This window comes from Siphateles boraxobius, unplaced genomic scaffold (assembly GCF_051911475.1).
Source record: "Siphateles boraxobius isolate OS27281-9 unplaced genomic scaffold, OSU_SipBor_1 7, whole genome shotgun sequence".
NCBI lineage: Eukaryota > Metazoa > Chordata > Actinopteri > Cypriniformes > Leuciscidae > Siphateles > Siphateles boraxobius.
Genome location: NW_027509197.1, coordinates 27596940 through 27614023, shown reverse-complemented (window position 1 = coordinate 27614023; position 17084 = coordinate 27596940). Strand labels below are relative to the sequence as shown.

Sequence of the window (17084 nt, the reverse complement as noted above, 5' to 3'; positions counted from 1 at the left end):
AAAGTTACTGTAATTAAACTAGCCTATGTGTTATAAGGTTGTTTCTGGTTTCAGGCTCTGTGACCTGTTTATCTGTATTCATGCTGCCGTGCCCCCACAGACAGGACTGTACAGTATGTTTTATATAGATAACTAAATGGAGATAAGCTCAAAAAAGGGTGTAGCCATTTTCATGTCATTCTCTGGGTGGGCATATTTGAAGAAATTATCTAGGTTAAATACTATACATTTATGAAGGTGGATTTGCGACCTTTAGAAAATAGAATATAGGCCAAACATAAATACAATTTTGTTATATATTTTCTAAAATATTCATCCAAAAAATGAGACATATACTGTATTAAACATAATTCACATTTATTGCAACAATGAATCATAATATGTTCATGTACCAACTGACTTTAAACACTGTTTGTGTTCACAAATAACTGCACATGTAAATCAGAGGTCTTGCTCTTGCAACACATGCTGTGTGTGTTACTGAAACACTTTGAGCAGCAGGTAACATGACGCTCAACATACATGAAATATGAACAGACCTGAATAAATATAACAAATAATACTTTAAACATCCAGGTGGATGCTGAACATGGGAGTTGAGGAGATTCCCCTCTTCAATAAACCGCTCTGAATGCTGAGAAAAGTGCTATATAAATGTAACAAATGATTATTTTTTATCACTATAATACATGTTCAAATCAGTCTGTTTTGCTCTGTACACACTAAACAACCAACACTGTTATGTTATCCACTCAAAGGTTTAGCCATACTGCACTGGTCAGCTGAACATGCTCAAAAGTAGGTCATATAGTGTTAGATTATATACTGGCAGTAAAGTCTGCAGATTGTGCTACTGAGAGAGGACAGTAGTAGTATAATAACATTCAGAATTTTCCCTAAGATTTTTACATTAATCCATGTAACCCCCCCCAACACACACACACACACACACACACACACACACACACACACACACACACTGTAAAGCCAGACATATGAAATATTGGTCCAAATAATAGTAAAACATTTTTTTAAATAGAGCATTGAATATTTAGACAAAAACTACATAAAAGTTAGCAAATGTGTTTTTTGTTTTCTTTTCTTTTTTTTATGGCCCATATGATACAATTAGAATTTGGAGCTCACACTCAAGGAGGAAAAATGGTTCTGTTGTTGTATTCTTATTATGGCAAAAAGGTAATATAGTTTATGTAAATCAACGAGATTTTTATAAAGGTATATCAGACAACTTATATGAAATGCATATAAATCTCACTTATCACTAACCAACCATAATGTTATTTAAGACGATATTTAAATGCTTAGTTTCGTTAAGCTCTGTATGGGGGGAAACATAGGCCTATAATGCAGTGATAATGATGATTGAGAAAATTCCTCAAAAGCCTATTGTATCATATTTGACACATGAATGTTGAAGTAACATGTTGAATTAACATGAAGTGAATCTTCATCTAGCAATATAAGGCTAATAAAAATATTAAAGTTTTTCTTATGTTTACTTCATAAAAATCATTACAGATTTTTAGAATTATACTAAAAGGCCTTTTACTTATTCAAAAAAAGTATGAACTATCAATAGTAGGGGAGAGCGGGGCACAACGTAACACTTTTTGACTTTCTCAGTTTGTGTAAATCTACTTAGGGTTTAGAGTATTTATTTTTTCCCACATTGATTTCCCACATGTCTAGTACAATTATGTGGTTTTGTTTTATTAATACAGTGTATACTTTTTTCTTGATTTACCCCGAAAGAATGGAAGTGAAATGTGACAACATGCCCCATTGGTGGGGTACATTGTAACATATGAGGGGCACATTGTAACATCACAATATAACTACTTAAAATGCTATCTGATCTAATCAAAAAAATATACAAGTCAAACTAAAATATTTTCCTATAAAATTATTAACTTTTTCATATAAAATAATGGGATTTTCTAATAATTAAAAATAAACAAATTGTTTGACAACAAACACACTGGAAAACACAGCTATACAGCATAGTTCAAACCAAAATAATAATTAATAATTTCTGAACATTGACTCTCAGTCTTTATTCACATGTTTCTCATGTTTTCTCAATAGAATTAATAAAAGTATAGAATATAATAGCATACTTCTAATAGGGGCACATTGTAACGCAGTGTTACAACATGCCCCAACTGCACCAACTGGGGTTTAAAACCTGCTAGTGTCTTCAGCTAGTTAGCTAGTTGATACAGCTATTAAATAACTATATCAACTGTTAAACAACAGATTGGAGATTAAAATAATATCAGATTTGTCTCATTTTAATTAAACACAAAAAATAGAGATGAAAAATTAACTTAAGTAAGAAACGTACTTTTGCTATGGTTAAATAAATGTTCAGTGATATCTTACAAAGATTTCTGAATTTTGGTGCAATTCTTTCTCTATATAGTGTTGATATGGCAACTATATATACCAAGTTTCGTCATGCTGGCATGTGTGGAAGTATTTAAAACAAGTGTGTTACAACTACCCCCGCGTTACGTTGTGCCCCGCGCTCCCCTAGAAGCAGGCATAGGCTACAATAGATTATTTTTCGCCAGGCTACCACTAATTTGTCATGCTGCACATTACATACAGAGCACAGTGCAGAGAAGAAGCAGATTCATAACAGACATATTAGCCGTCTGACCAAACCGATTCTCTGAAATGAATCGGACTTGACAGGCGCAACGAGTGAATCATTTAAACCGCATGAATTGATCAATTCACAATTCGTACAAGATAATCGAAAAACCTGAAGTACTAACACACTATAGAAAATGTAGTTAAATATAGTTTAACTACGTCGCTACTTTTAATAAGTTATTACCAACACTGGTTGAAAATGTATAATCATAGACAGAAGGAACTAGGCTACTGAACGCAGGTTTAAACAAACTACAACTCCCAATACATAACTGTTTCATCGCGCAGACTCGCTGGAGTTCTAGCGCATTCCCTTGATGCCTACACGCATGCGCAGTCGTATATGGGAGCATTGGGTATCAATTTGGTCAAACAGCGGGTGATAAAATGGTAGGTGAAATAGAATTTAAAAATATTGCTTTCGTGTTATGCTTCTGTGTTCGACGGAGAAGATCCGGCTAACGTAGATATTCCACGTCTTGAACCAGTCGTTTTCTTCGCGTGTCGCACCGAGAATGCTCATAATTTTGTGTATGTTTTGTATGTGCAGGAAGGTCAGTTGTTGATATTTAGGGAGTTCAGCATGTACCTTTCCGCTTAGGTGTTCTGGAATCATATCCTATGTAATGCATAAAACATAGCTACGAATGAATATTATTCTTTGCTTTAGCCAAACATGCATTCTCTTAACACTGATGTTCTGTTGAGGGTTTGTTTAGAGACCCAAGCCCCTTTTTAATACATCAAAATCGAACCTAACATTGAACAGGTTAAACGTCATGACTTTTCCAAAATGCATGCGATCTGATTCTAAATAAGATTTCACTTTGATGACACGTTTTCATTGTTTTAAATTCAAAACAAAGCATATATCTGTGATGGTGTCATTGAAACCCCAAGTTAAAAACCCGCACTGATATTGATATGTCTTCTATTATTTCACACATATACAATAGGGGCCTCTGGGACCCCAAACAACCAGGCAGTAAATGTCAGCAGAACAGGGGGGTTAAGTGTCATCCATACCCAGCCCATGAAATTTCAAACGTCAGTCTTTTAGCCCTGCCTTTTTAACCCAGCCCTCAATAGTAGCCTGGTTAGTCACCAGATTGTAATACCCTCTAAACACGTCTTGAGTGGACTATCAAACTTTTTGCACAATGTGTTCTGGTTCCATGTCTTGTGATGGCCTGGTCAAAATGGTTCTTTTGAACTTGTTTAAAGAACTAGAGTAAAAACAGCTTACTGTGCATCGATGGAAATAACTGTGGGGTAACCTGGTTGTTTTGCACTGGCTGCCCTGAGCTTGCCATCTCATATTACATGCCAAGAGCAAGTGGCCTGTCACAGGTTCTCACATGCTTGGTGCTACAGACGAACTTGCTATAACCGGTAGAATGTCCTTTTGTATTGACACATTGGTCTGGACGTTTGCTCAACGCTTTGTTTACGGTTGTTCCAGTTGTCAGCTTTAGTCTTGTGCCTGAATGTTTGCAATTTTTTCTCTCTGTATGTTTGTTTGTGTCTCTTTCTGTTTGTACACACTGCTGAGTGTATTCCTCCGTCTGTCTGAGTTCATGTCTGAGGGCATATCTTTTGTGTCCACACAGCATAAGCTAAAATCCTCCCAAAAGGACAAGGTACGGCAATTCATGTCCTTCACACAAGCTGGGGAGAAGACCGCCGTATACTGCCTCACTCAAAATGACTGGAAACTAGAGGTGGCCACCGACAACTACTTTCAGAACCCAGATTTATACCACAAGGAATCCATGAAAAGCTCGGTGGACCGAAAAAAGCTGGAGCAGCTTTACAATCGATATAAAGGTGAGTTTTTCTAATTCTGATATTTATTATACCTTCTGTTCTGTGCCTGAGAGTACCATTGCATGCTTAAAGGTGATTTTTTTTTACTTGTTAAAAAAGGCTTACCCATAAAGAAATGGATACTTTTAAGTTTTCTATTACTTTTTACTGTGAGTTAAATGTAAAGCTATTTTAGTTTTCTACACCGAGGGGGTTAGACCCTCATGGGGGCTGTCATTTTGAGATCACGCGACCAGCTGTGTCATGCAGTTCCACTGAGTTACTAATAATAAAAACAACAACTTTACTTTATATAGTTCTTATCCAGTGCTTAAAGTCAGCATGAAATGGAAATGCACCCTATATATTTTCTAAGTGCATCTTAATAATCTTATTGAGAAAGATTTCATCCATGCTTCCCACACTTCCCAGTGCCCACCACACTTTTTTTTCCCGATAATCCTTTTCACTCAGATGTACGTCACAATATGGAAGAAAAGATCTGTCGTTGTAACTTTAACAAAAAAAAAAACTTAATAGAATAAAACTTCAAATAAAATGTATGTTTGAGTGGAAAAACTAAATGTCTCAACAAGTCGTTCTTGTTAAAGCAATGAAACAAGGTCACACACACCACAGAGCGAAGAAAAAAATGTCTTGACCTTCATAAACAAAGTTCATGCATTTATGTGTTATTATAAAGCCCAAAACCACTGAATTGAAGAAGAGCCAGCAAATCCTAAAGAAAAACATTCGCTGTGCACCTTTAAATGTTGAATTCCTTGCAAAAATGTTTGTTTTGCTGAACTAACAATATTTTTAAGTGATCTCGATGTTTTTTTATTCTCCCTCAGATCCCCAGGATGAGAATAAGATTGGGATTGATGGAATTCAACAGTTCTGTGATGACCTCAATTTGGATCCAGCGAGCATCAGTGTTCTGGTTGTGGCATGGAAATTCCGTGCAGCAACACAGTGTGAATTCAGCAAAAAAGAATTCATTGATGGAATGACAGAACTGGGGTGGGCCATGAAATCATTAATTTATTTAGTCATTATTTTGACAATATTTGGGTTGTGTGGCAGCTGGGATTATCATTTTGTAATAATGAAAGGTTTTGGAATGTTACTCATAAAATGTCGTACCACCCGACAGAATCACTGAAATAGTTTCTGTGACAGTCCTCGGCTCTAATAACTACAGAAGTTATTGAATTGAAATATTGGATGTCTCTCAAATGATTTAGCATGTTTGGATTTGCTAAGGAGCTGTAGTTGAAATTGTCAGAATGGAAGTCAGGTTAAAATCGCTAACAGCAAGTTTAATATACATATTTGTGAATGAATGACATGTATATGAGCCAGTAATTAGACTGACTAATGATGAGCCTAAACGTTTAATTTCTTCTTCAGCTGTGACAGTCCAGAAAAACTTCGAGCTCTTCTGCCCCGATTAGAACAGGATCTGAAAGACTGCGGAAAGTTTAAAGATTTTTACCAGTTTACCTTCAACTTTGCCAAAAATCCTGGACAAAAAGGTTTAGGTAATGGCACCTTAATATTAAATTCTTTCTGCATTTTTGTGTCTCTTCATTCTGAATAAAACAGTTGTCTATATTATTGGTTTAACTCTTTTTCCATTACAGATTTAGAGATGGCAGTAGCATATTGGAACCTGGTTCTGGCTGGACGTTTTAAGTTCCTTGACCTCTGGAACAGATTTTTATTGGTAAGTCATAGCACCATTGGACTTTTGACCCTCTATAGCACTCAGTACAAATTAAAATGGGCTTTCTGGATGCTACGCAACACATTAACCACATAGTGGAATAATTTCCTTTAGCAATTAATTTAGATGCTTCTCTAGTCTCTGCCCTTATTTTGCGCAGGAGCATCATAAACGATCAATTCCCAAAGACACGTGGAACTTGCTTCTGGATTTCGGTAACATGATTGCAGATGACATGTCAAACTATGATGAAGAAGGTGAGACACATCCTCCATTTCTGTTGTATTTTGTGAGCTAATATGCTGCTGACTGAATTTTTAGTGGTTGGTTTTTGTATTTTTTAAGTTATACTGTAAATTGGCTGCGTTTATTCATAGATTATGATGGATTTTAATCACGCGATCTCCTGTTTTGTTTCAGGAGCTTGGCCTGTTCTCATTGATGACTTTGTGGAATATGCTCGGCCAATCGTGACAGGATCAAAACGCAAAACTGTATAGTAATGCTACCATCGGGCGAGAACTCGCACCTTGGTCGCCTCATTGACTTTGTAGTTTTTTTAAAGACTTGTAAGCATAATAAGAGAGAACTAAGAGAAACACTTGAACCCGACAAGCTTTGCAAAAGGAAAACCGGATGGAAAATACGTCTCAGACTTCCACACACCACACGGGAAGGACAAGAGCACGAGACTCAAGATTTCTGATAGAGCCATCAAATGCACATGGCCAGCTATATTTGCACTGGCTATTCATTTCTAGCCCGAAACCCTTGGAGATTTTGGGTGGATATCTTTGAACCTAGTACCTCATCTCCATAGCAATCAGTGTCACTCTATAGGGCAGAGTCCTCATTGCCTACCCACTCCTTACAGTCTGAATTATGGAATAGTCTCTCCAGTTTTGTTTTAGATTATGTACCCATCTGTCTGGGAGTGTATCTCATGCAGGACTTGATGCTGATCATGTCGGCATTTTAAGCCAGACGTTCATGGGCAGCACAGCATGCAGCTCGCAACACCAGCACTATTGTTACAGTTGTAAAATACTGTATCTATTGCAGCAGTATGTACAGAGAGAAATGTATTATCTGTAATGTTTTATTATATGAAATACGAGACATATGAAAGAAAAGCGTGGTCTAAAAAGATGCCTCCATACCATGTTCTTGTGTGATTTTAGGTCAAATGTGTCATCTGCCCTGTTGCGGAACTTGTAACACCGCGCGGTTCAGTGTTACACCTTTTTTGTTTACCAGATTTATGTTAAGAAATAAATTATTGCCCTTTACTTTCTTCTCAATCTACAACAACCCTGTTAGTCTTTAACAGGACTCATTCTCCCATCAGTATCACAAATTCAACACACTTATGAATCAAAATAATCATTCCAGAATATCTCACTTCATAAATCACATTGCTTCAAACTGTTTTGCATTTCATCCTGCTTCAAAGCAACCCCAGAGCATGATGGTAGGGATAACTGCATTTGGTATTGCACCAAACATTCAGAACATTCAGGACATTGAGGTTAATTTTAGTGTCTTCAGACCACAATTTTCTTCTTAGAGCTTTCAGATTTGTCACATGGCTTTTAGCAAAAAAAACAGGCATGCTGTTATTTTCATCTTTTTCAGGAGTGGTTTCCTTCTCACCAAAGAGAGTGCCAAATCTGTAGTGTTGAAAATATTGATGTCAGACAAAATGCTCTGCAGCGCGTTCATGCGCTTTGCTCATGCTTTCATTCTGTTGAACTTCCATCCACAATCAATTTAATGTGTGTAGGAATATATAAAGCTTTGTTATTAATATAACTTTTTGTAGCTTTTATAATCCTTTAATTAATCTCAGAGTTTCACATCACAGGCAGATCTTTTATTTTAGCGGATTTAGTGGATTGAACAGTTAAAATGTAAGTACATTTCAAAATAACTGGTTATTTCACTTAATTTAGGCTATTTAAAACTGTGTTTATGTAGCTAATGACTTTCTTCTGAGGAACACTAGATTTAAGGCTGCAATTCTGCCTGAAAATCGAAATATTTGCGATGCAAACATGCACAGAAGAAAGAAAGCCTTGTGGATCTGGAACAGCATGAGGGTGATTAAATGATGACAGATTTTTTATTTTGGTGATTTAATGGCGGAAATGGACTTGTGCAATGCGATTTCCCTATGTACCACAAGAGAGCGGCAATGTGTTTATAACCCAAAGAAGCTTTACGTTTGACGTTTTAAGAGCTTGCGTATTTATATATTGCTGTATTTTTATTATTTGTGTTTATGTGTATGTTATATTCTCAGTCTGTAAAAAAGATTATTTTCACTGAAATCTGTATTTTTTGTTGAGTTGTTACTTCCAGTCCATATTCAAATATTTAAAAAATGACGGAACTTCACAAAATCTGTTTCTCCACGGAGTGATATCAATGTAACACACGTTTTATGCTAACCGCGGGCTTCAATCTACATACAGAGGATCAGTCTTATAAACTCATTTTCAATCTATTGCATTTGACAAGAATGACAGTTTTTTATACTTGACAAACAGTACAACCATAATGAATCTCGACAGGCTTCGTAAAAGAGTGAGACACTACATTGATCAGGTAAGTAACAGAGGCAGAGGTTCGAGGCAGTATATTTAGCATGAACACTAAGTTAGCTTTAATTTACCCAGCAAATTAGATTTGATTAATTTCTGATTGTATGAAGCTGATCATATGACATTACGTTATCGGAATATTATAGAAAAGAAAGAGGTATGGTTAGTACACTGAATTAGGCCATAATTTGTGTATTTACGAAGCTACCCAGATTATTTCCATGCTACCAGGTTTGAAATCTTCTTAAATGAGATTTAAATAACAAAAGTATTGGTTAATAATAGATATGACATCTTGTTGTTTTGGGCTATTTTATTCTCAGGAATAGATACGCAATATAACATCTATGAGGGCTTGTGCACGTCAAACTGCACTAATGTGACAAAATGATTTCATCTATATGTTGATTGCTGAATAAAAGTCCAATTTTACCTCAATAGTGAAAATCTCAAAATATGATTTAAATGTAGTTTCCCTCTGTTGTTTTTGCATGATCTATTTTATAGCAACAGTATCAAAGTGCTCTGTTCTGGGCTGACAAAGTATCATCCTTATCACATGGTAAGTGTCTTCATCCTCCTGAACACAGTATGTATACTGTCAAATAGCAGTTGTTAATGTAGATAATTCTAAGATAAAATGCATATTTTGTTTTAATTAATTTAGCCTGACTCTTAACTGTCTATTGGATTAATCACAGACTCTTTAATCTCTTATAGAGGATCCTCAAGATATTTATTGGTTAGCACAGTGCCTTTATTTGACAGCACAGTATCACAGAGCCTCTCATGCGCTCAGATCTCGCAAACTTGACAAGGTAAGAGCTATTGTTTTTTGGGGTAAAGAAAGAAGTCATTTCAATAGTATCAGATATTCTTAGTTATCCAAGTTGTAGTCTTTCAAACACATAACCCAGTAAAATAATTGACACAAATGTATATTACTGAAATGTTCGAAGTGCATTAATGCAATAAAATGGAGCAAACAAATCAGCTTAATGTTCAAGGGAATTAATGAAGAAGTGTTCAATTCTTGTTATTTATGAAAGACTTTTTTTATTTTTTCAGTTGTATGGAGCCTGTCAGTATCTAGCTGCAAGATGTCACGTGAGTATTTACATTAATGCCACAAATTAGATTTATTTTATACATGATACAATATATATAAAAAATGTTGTTATTTTTGTTGGACAATTTGTGGAATGGATTTTACATGGTAAATGTTAATATAGAAAATAGTACTATATTTATCGGTAAAATATTGATTTATTTACAGTACTATATTTATTTGATAAATGACCATGCAAGGGGTGGGCATTTGTGTAATTTTATGGCTAACAGACCAAATTTTTCTCAAAACTTTAAGGAAATAATCAAGGATTTGTTCTTTATTTTTGTTGTTATTATTTTCTGCAGTATGCCGCTAAAGAATATCAACAAGCTCTAGACATACTGGACATGGAGGAAGCAGCCAGTAAAAGATTATTAGACAAGAATGTAAAGGAGGACAATGGCTCAAGGGAAACCGTAAAGGAATGGGAAATGTCTCCTACCTCAGTGAGTCTAACTCCTTATTTGTTGGGAGGGTTTTTCTTGTCATTGATTGTGGTTATTATGTTTTATTCTGAGTTTAGAAACAAACTTAGTATTTGATTGGGATAAGAGGTTGACTGGATTTTTTACTCACTGTGGCCTTTTCTCTCAGATCAATAGTTCCATCTGTCTCCTGCGGGGGAAGATCTATGATGCCATGGACAACAGACCCCTAGCCACGTCTAGCTACAAAGAGGCCTTGAAACTGGACGTCTATTGCTTTGAAGCCTTTGACCTTTTGACGTCCCATCATATGTTGACCGCCCAAGAGGGTGAGAGAAACTATTCATATGTACATGCAATGTTTGAAATTCTTTAGTCCCTGTTTGTAAATAAAGTCACTTAAAGCTTAACTAACATTGTAAGTGGACCGAAAAAAAATATTGTATAACATTATAAGAAAGATATGATGCCTTTTTTATTTAGTAAAAAGGCTTGAAAGTCACCGTGGATAAAATGAATAAATGCTTTCAAATTAATAAAATGTTATCTTGTTGTAGAAAAAGATTTCTTGGATTCTCTGCCCTTAAGTCAACAGTGTACAGAAGAGGAAGTGGAATTGCTGCGTTTCCTTTTTGAAAATAAATTAAAGAAGGTGAGAGGGCCCCCTTTCTAATCTATTTAAACTCTAAGTTCATACCAGGACAAAATAAGTCAAATATTTGTGTACCAAAGATGGTTTGCTATGATTTACTTATGAACACGGATCCGATGCTGTTAATTATGTTTCTTGATTTTTGTTGTGTGTTGATTTTTGTTTTGTTATTCTTTAGTTTAAAAAAGAACATGCACAAATTACTCTGAGAATTTGAAGTACCTGTTTATTCACTCAATGGGTTTGAAGTGCTCACTGAAGAGCTAATCAGCAACTCTTCTCTTTCAGTATAACAAACCTAGCGAGATGGTCGTCCCAGATATAGTCAACGGTCTCCAGGACAACTTGGATGTTGTCGTCTCCCTCGCAGAGCGACATTATTACAACTGTGACTTTAAAATGTGCTACTCTCTTACATCAATGTAAGTCTACAAACACCGGTATCTAATGTTCGGTTTGACATTTAGGGAAAGGTTGAATTCATCTAATGTTTGTTTTATTATTCAAGGGTTATGGTTAAAGACCCATTTCATGCCAACTGTTTACCGGTGCACATAGGAACCCTCGTTGAGCTAAGCAAAGCAAATGGTATGAGATTAATATTGATTTCAGGTTTAATTTTAGTGTCGAATTTGAATGTGGAATCATAACAATTACCATACATTCGTCTCTTTAGAGTTGTTTTACCTGTCTCATAAACTGGTGGATTTGTATCCCAGTAATCCAGTGAGTAACAAGGAAATTGTCTTTCAAAAGATGAGTTTCAGTTAAGTTTCATGTGATCTGTTTACTTATCAGTTCTTTCTCTATGAACCTCTCCAAGGTTTCATGGTTTGCTGTTGGATGTTACTACCTCATGGTTGGGCATAAAAACGAACATGCAAGGCGGTATCTCAGGTATGACTGGATTTAGTTGCTTTGTGGACTTTCACTACAGTTCAAAGTTTAGGGTCAGATTTTTTTAGGAAAGATTTTTTTTCTTTCTTTTAAAGAAATTAAGAGTTTTGTTCAGCAAGGATGCATTCAATTGAATAAACGTGACAGTAAAAACTTTTACATTGTAACAAAAAAATAAATGCTCTTGTTTTAAACTTTTTATACATCAAAGAGTTTCCATGGTTTCCACAATCATGGTTTCCACAACACCATTCTCGGAAGCACCAAATCAGCAATTATAAAGGATCATGTGACACTAAAGACTGGAGTAATGATGCTGAAAATTCAGCTTTGGCGTCACAGGAATAAATTACATTTTAAAATATAGAAAAGTTATTTTAAATGGCAATAATATTTCAAAGTGGTAATTTTTGTACTGTATTTCTGATTTACAAAATGCAGCATTGAGCATAAGCACAAAAACATTTGAAAAATCTTACTGATATAATCATTTAATGATTTCTAATAAAAAATGGTGAAAAAAGAGTGAATTTGAATTGAAGTATTGTAAACTTTTGCCCTATTACATAAACAGAAAAACATTTTAGTGCTGATATACAGCAGAAATCAAGCCCCAGGTCATTTTCAGCAAACATGTTTTTTGTGGTAAATCTAGGAAAGGTTTCATAATGATGACAGTAGATCTGTTGACGAAACTTGTGGTTAACACCAAAATTCCCTTCCACAGTAAAGCCACCACGCTGGAGCGCACATACGGACCGGCATGGATAGCATACGGTCACTCGTTTGCTGTGGAGAGCGAGCACGATCAGGCCATGGCTGCTTACTTCACTGCTGCCCAGCTCATGAAAGGGTTCGTAGACCTACAGTGCTTGTGACAATTAAATTGATTACAACACGAATATTTGCCTCTCTTATATGACTTGTGTGTTTTGACATTGGTAAAGCCATTAGGCTAGAAAAAAAAACTTTCTGGCTTCCTGTTTGAGCAGATGTCACCTGCCCATGCTTTACATTGGTCTGGAGTACGGACTCACTAACAACCCCAAGCTGGCAGAACGCTTCTTTAGCCAGGCCCTCAGCATCGCGCCTGAAGACCCCTTTGTCATACATGAGGTAGCTGTGGTTGCCTTCCAAAATGGAGAGTAAGTGATAAAAAAAAATTCACACTATAAACATTGGTGGTTAGTGGTTTTACTGATTAGCGCTTTGCATTGTTGCAGTTATAAAACAGCCGAGAAGTTGTTTCTAGATGCTATGGAAAAGATCAAAGCCATTGGAAATGAGGTAACCACCCTCTTGATTCGATGATCTAGTTGTTTTTCTACTTGTTTTTTTTTTTTTTTTTTTATCAGAATAGACCTTAATCAGAATAGATGGAGTGAAGTGCAGCTTGTTCAGTATGACATACTTCTATGTTCCTGGGTGTGTTGGTCAACTCATGAAACAATGAAAATACCAAATTTCCAATATACAAAGATTATTTTATTCACTTACAAATTGTTTGATGGTATATGGTAAGAAAAAATACCCTTGTAAATTGTTCATTATTAATTATTTCTCTCCAGGTCACAGTCGACAAATGGGAGCCGCTCTTAAACAATTTGGGTCATGTGTGTCGAAAATTGAAGTAAGTTGAAAGAATTCTGATTTTTTACAGTACATTTTAGTTTTAGTTGTTTTTCCCCAGTTTTTAAAAAACCTAAACTACCAATCAAATGTTTAAGGGTCAGTAAGATGTTTTTTTTTTTTTAAAGAAATTATTTTATTCAGCAAGGACACATTCTGTTGAAGTGACAGTAAAGACATTTTATAATTTCACAAAAGATTTCTATATTTTAAATAAATGCTGTTTTTTATATACTGGTAGTATTTTTTTTCCTATTATGGTAGTCAATAGGGGCCGAGATCTGTTTGGTTACTAACATTCTTCAAAATATCTTCCTTTGTGTTTATCAGAACAAAGATATGTATACAGGTTTGGAACAACTTGAGGCTGAGTAAATTATGACAGAATTAAACTTTTTGGGTGAAATAACCCATATTAGAATGATTTCTGAAGGATCATGTGACAGTGAAGCTTTGCCATCACAGCAATAAATTACATTTTAAAATACATTAAAATAGAAAATAGTAATTTTTAAAAATTATTTAAATTATTGTTTTACTTTTTTTTTTTACTTGATCAAACAAATGTAGCCTTGGTGAGCATAAAATACTTATTGCAAAAATATTAAAAAGATAGTGACGGTATTGTATATAAATACAATGCATATTGCCAATTATTGCAGCTTAAGTACCTCATTCTCAGTTAAAATAAGCGGGATCTGGACCGTAGTGTGCACTAACCTATAATTGTGACTTAAAAGTGCCTGTTTCTAAAATTGTCCAGAGGGGTATTTAAATGAAGAGCATGAATTGGGAGGCATGGTCGCATTGCTTCCCTCCTCTGTTGTGCATCTTGTTTTTTCCACTTTAATAGAGTGCTTGTTTTGTTCGGTCACTCTAGTGTTTGATGAATTATGCATGTCCACGCACTGAATATCAAAAGGGCTCGCAATTCACACTTGAAGATCATTCCACTCATGATTCTTTATTTCTAAATGGCTGTTTAATTATTTATTTTATGTTTGTTTGGACTGTTTCGATATAGTGATTTGTCCGGAAACCCTAACTACAAACTTCTGCAATGAATTCGGCTCAAAACAGAAGTTTGTTTTGTAGATAATTTTTAGTGCTATTTTTTTTGTATATGTTTTATTAAAGGTGCTCTAAGCGATGTTGGGTGACGTCACTTCTTGTTGACGTTGGAAGTGTTATCAAACAAAACGGAGGCTAGCTCAACCCTCCCTTCTCCTCATCTCGTCCCCTCCCTTCCATGCTTCCCAATTTTATTGATAGAATGTTCCGAATTCCAAATCTAGTGTAACGACACCATTGCAATATTTGAATACTGAATTTTTTTTTGTTTTTTTCTCCCAAGTATTTAATAATTTATCGTCAAATCGGAAAATGAGACATATATTGAGCAGAACTGAGCATTTCAGAAATAAAACCTGAAACCTAAGCACACATCCAACTTTAACAACGTTCTCCATCAGGTATTTTCATTCAGGAAATGCACAACTGGTTTTTTTTTAACAATCATCTATTGTGAAGTTGCTAGAGATTTATTGTACAGAATTACAAATTAGTCCCGGCCTCCCATACTAAGTATTTGAAGAACATTCAATAATAAAGTGCAATGTTTAAACTTCTTGATTACAGTGGTTGAGAATAATTGTCACTGACTATGTAGTGAGCTTGTCTAGTTGTTTATCTGATGCACTAGACAAAAAATCAGGTCAGTGATTGCTTTCATGTTGTTTTTGTAGGAAATACGATCAGGCCCTCGAATACCACAGGCAAGCGTTGGTCCTCATCCCACAGAATGCCTCTACTTACTCGGCCATCGGTTACGTTCACAGCCTCATGGGAGATTTCGAGAGCGCCATTGACTACTTTCACACTGTGAGGATATATAACAATTATAATTCTGTATTGTTGGTCAGTTTTTTCAATCACTTATGAGTTATAAACTCCTTTAGGCACTTGGTCTTAAAAGGGACGACACATTTTCTGTAACCATGCTGGGCCACTGCATTGAGATGTATATCAGCGATTCGGATGCTTACATTGGTAAGACGACCATCCATGTGCTTTGTAAACTTCCAGATTCAACATGTCCTTGCAGCTCGTAAGCTTATCTTGTTTTGCAGGAACTGACATTAAAGACAAGGTGAGAAAGACAATTGGGACGCCTGCTCTGTTGAAGATGCTCAACACTTCTACCGACGGCAATGAGAGCAGAGCACAACCCGTAGAAGAGGTGAACGTGTGCCTGGAAACGCCATCTTTTAACACCGACAAACAAACCGATGCTTTCCAGCGCTTCCTCTTAGAATGCGACATGCATGAGAGCGACATGATGCTGGAGACGTCCATGTCTGATACCAGCACATGATTTAGACTTGTAATTGGGTCAAAGAGGAACTTTGAGCATGAGATAAGAATGTGACTCTGAAGAGGACACGACACACCCTTCCTCCCTCCGCCATCCCTGCCGTGTCCTCTGTGTTGGACCCCTGTGGATTTTTTTTACTATGAATAAATGTAAAGAAGTGAATGCAAATGGGTTCTAATGATTTAATCAATAAACCCTGCATCCATATTTTTACAAAGATTTGTGTTGTCATTGGTGCTCTATTAAAACGCCTGTTTTGTGGATGAGGCTGCACAAAATGTTTTTTTGGACTGCCAATCACCTTAGCATCTGCTGCAGACACTTGCAATTAGTTTAAAACCCTGAAATTAGTCAGCCAAAGGAAATGACTTTGAAATTTCGTTTTTATCAGTAATCTCAACTCTGTAGCTGTTCAGAAGGCAAGGAAATATGTGCATGTTCTCTGCACAGATTTCTTTAATGATGATGTTGTTTTTTTTCTACATGAAAGGAAATTAGTATTTGTAACACGAAAAAAAATGAGTTAGATTGTCCAACCAGATCAGTAGTAAATATAACAATATGATACTAAATAGAGATACAGTATACACTGCCCAGCCAAAACAAAAAGTTGCTGTTTGAATTTAAATATGCAAATGCTTAAGAGTCTATGACTGGATCATTATTGCAGTGATTATTATTTTGAAAGATGCTAGGTTTCGAGCGTGTTATATGTTTGGCAACAGTTGTTCTAACCCTAACTGATTGAGTGTGTAGCTTTTCATTTCTTAAACATCCATGGAAGACACATCATGGCCATATTCCAGGATGACAAAGCCAAGATACATCAGTCTCAAATTGTGAAAGATGGTTGGGAGGGAGCATGAAGAATCATTCTCACACATGAATTGGCACCTCTTAGTCCAGACCTTCAATTCATTGAAAGTATGTTGATGTTACGACTTAAAGTGGTCATACTTTATATCAGGTATATTTATATTATGTACTTGCATAAAAAAAAAAATGTGTTCATGTTATATTGCAAAACACGTTTGCTGCTATTGAAGTGGAATATGGGTAAGGAAGTATAAGAGCATGTGTTGGTATGGTTAGGGTAAAGGAAGAGTCAACAGTGCAATTAATTTAATTACATGCAGGTGTTTTTTAAAATAGTAATACAACGTTAAAACATGTATGTAA

The 17084-nt window shown here is 35.6% G+C and overlaps 2 protein-coding genes across 6 annotated transcripts; both read left to right on the top strand.

Annotated features, from left to right (window-relative positions):
• The first annotated feature begins 2961 nt into the window (after positions 1 to 2961).
• On the top strand, positions 2962 to 7503 carry dcun1d2a (DCN1, defective in cullin neddylation 1, domain containing 2a). Of its 5 annotated transcripts, none has more exons than XM_077216396.1 (7): positions 2962 to 3069; positions 4290 to 4506; positions 5340 to 5508; positions 5899 to 6029; positions 6132 to 6214; positions 6375 to 6471; positions 6635 to 7503. In XM_077216396.1, exons 1-7 carry the CDS (start codon positions 3067 to 3069, stop codon positions 6712 to 6714), a joined length of 780 nt encoding a protein of 259 aa, XP_077072511.1. In that variant the 5' UTR covers positions 2962 to 3066; the 3' UTR covers positions 6715 to 7503. The 5 variants fall into 5 exon arrangements, with proteins under 5 accessions (XP_077072511.1, XP_077072514.1, XP_077072512.1 ...); XM_077216399.1 differs by lacking the exon at positions 2962 to 3069 and adding an exon at positions 3187 to 3210; XM_077216397.1 differs by lacking the exon at positions 2962 to 3069 and adding an exon at positions 3764 to 4071.
• A 1075-nt stretch (positions 7504 to 8578) lies between these two features.
• On the top strand, positions 8579 to 16122 carry cdc16 (cell division cycle 16 homolog (S. cerevisiae)). Its single transcript, XM_077216394.1, has 18 exons — positions 8579 to 8821; positions 9325 to 9379; positions 9538 to 9635; positions 9886 to 9924; positions 10234 to 10374; positions 10523 to 10682; positions 10911 to 11005; positions 11294 to 11427; positions 11514 to 11593; positions 11682 to 11731; positions 11829 to 11902; positions 12630 to 12755; positions 12895 to 13047; positions 13126 to 13189; positions 13471 to 13532; positions 15277 to 15412; positions 15490 to 15580; positions 15661 to 16122. The coding sequence occupies exons 1-18, from the start codon at positions 8774 to 8776 to the stop codon at positions 15903 to 15905; spliced, it is 1851 nt and encodes a 616-aa protein (XP_077072509.1). The 5' UTR covers positions 8579 to 8773; the 3' UTR covers positions 15906 to 16122.
• Positions 16123 to 17084: the final 962 nt, after the last annotated feature.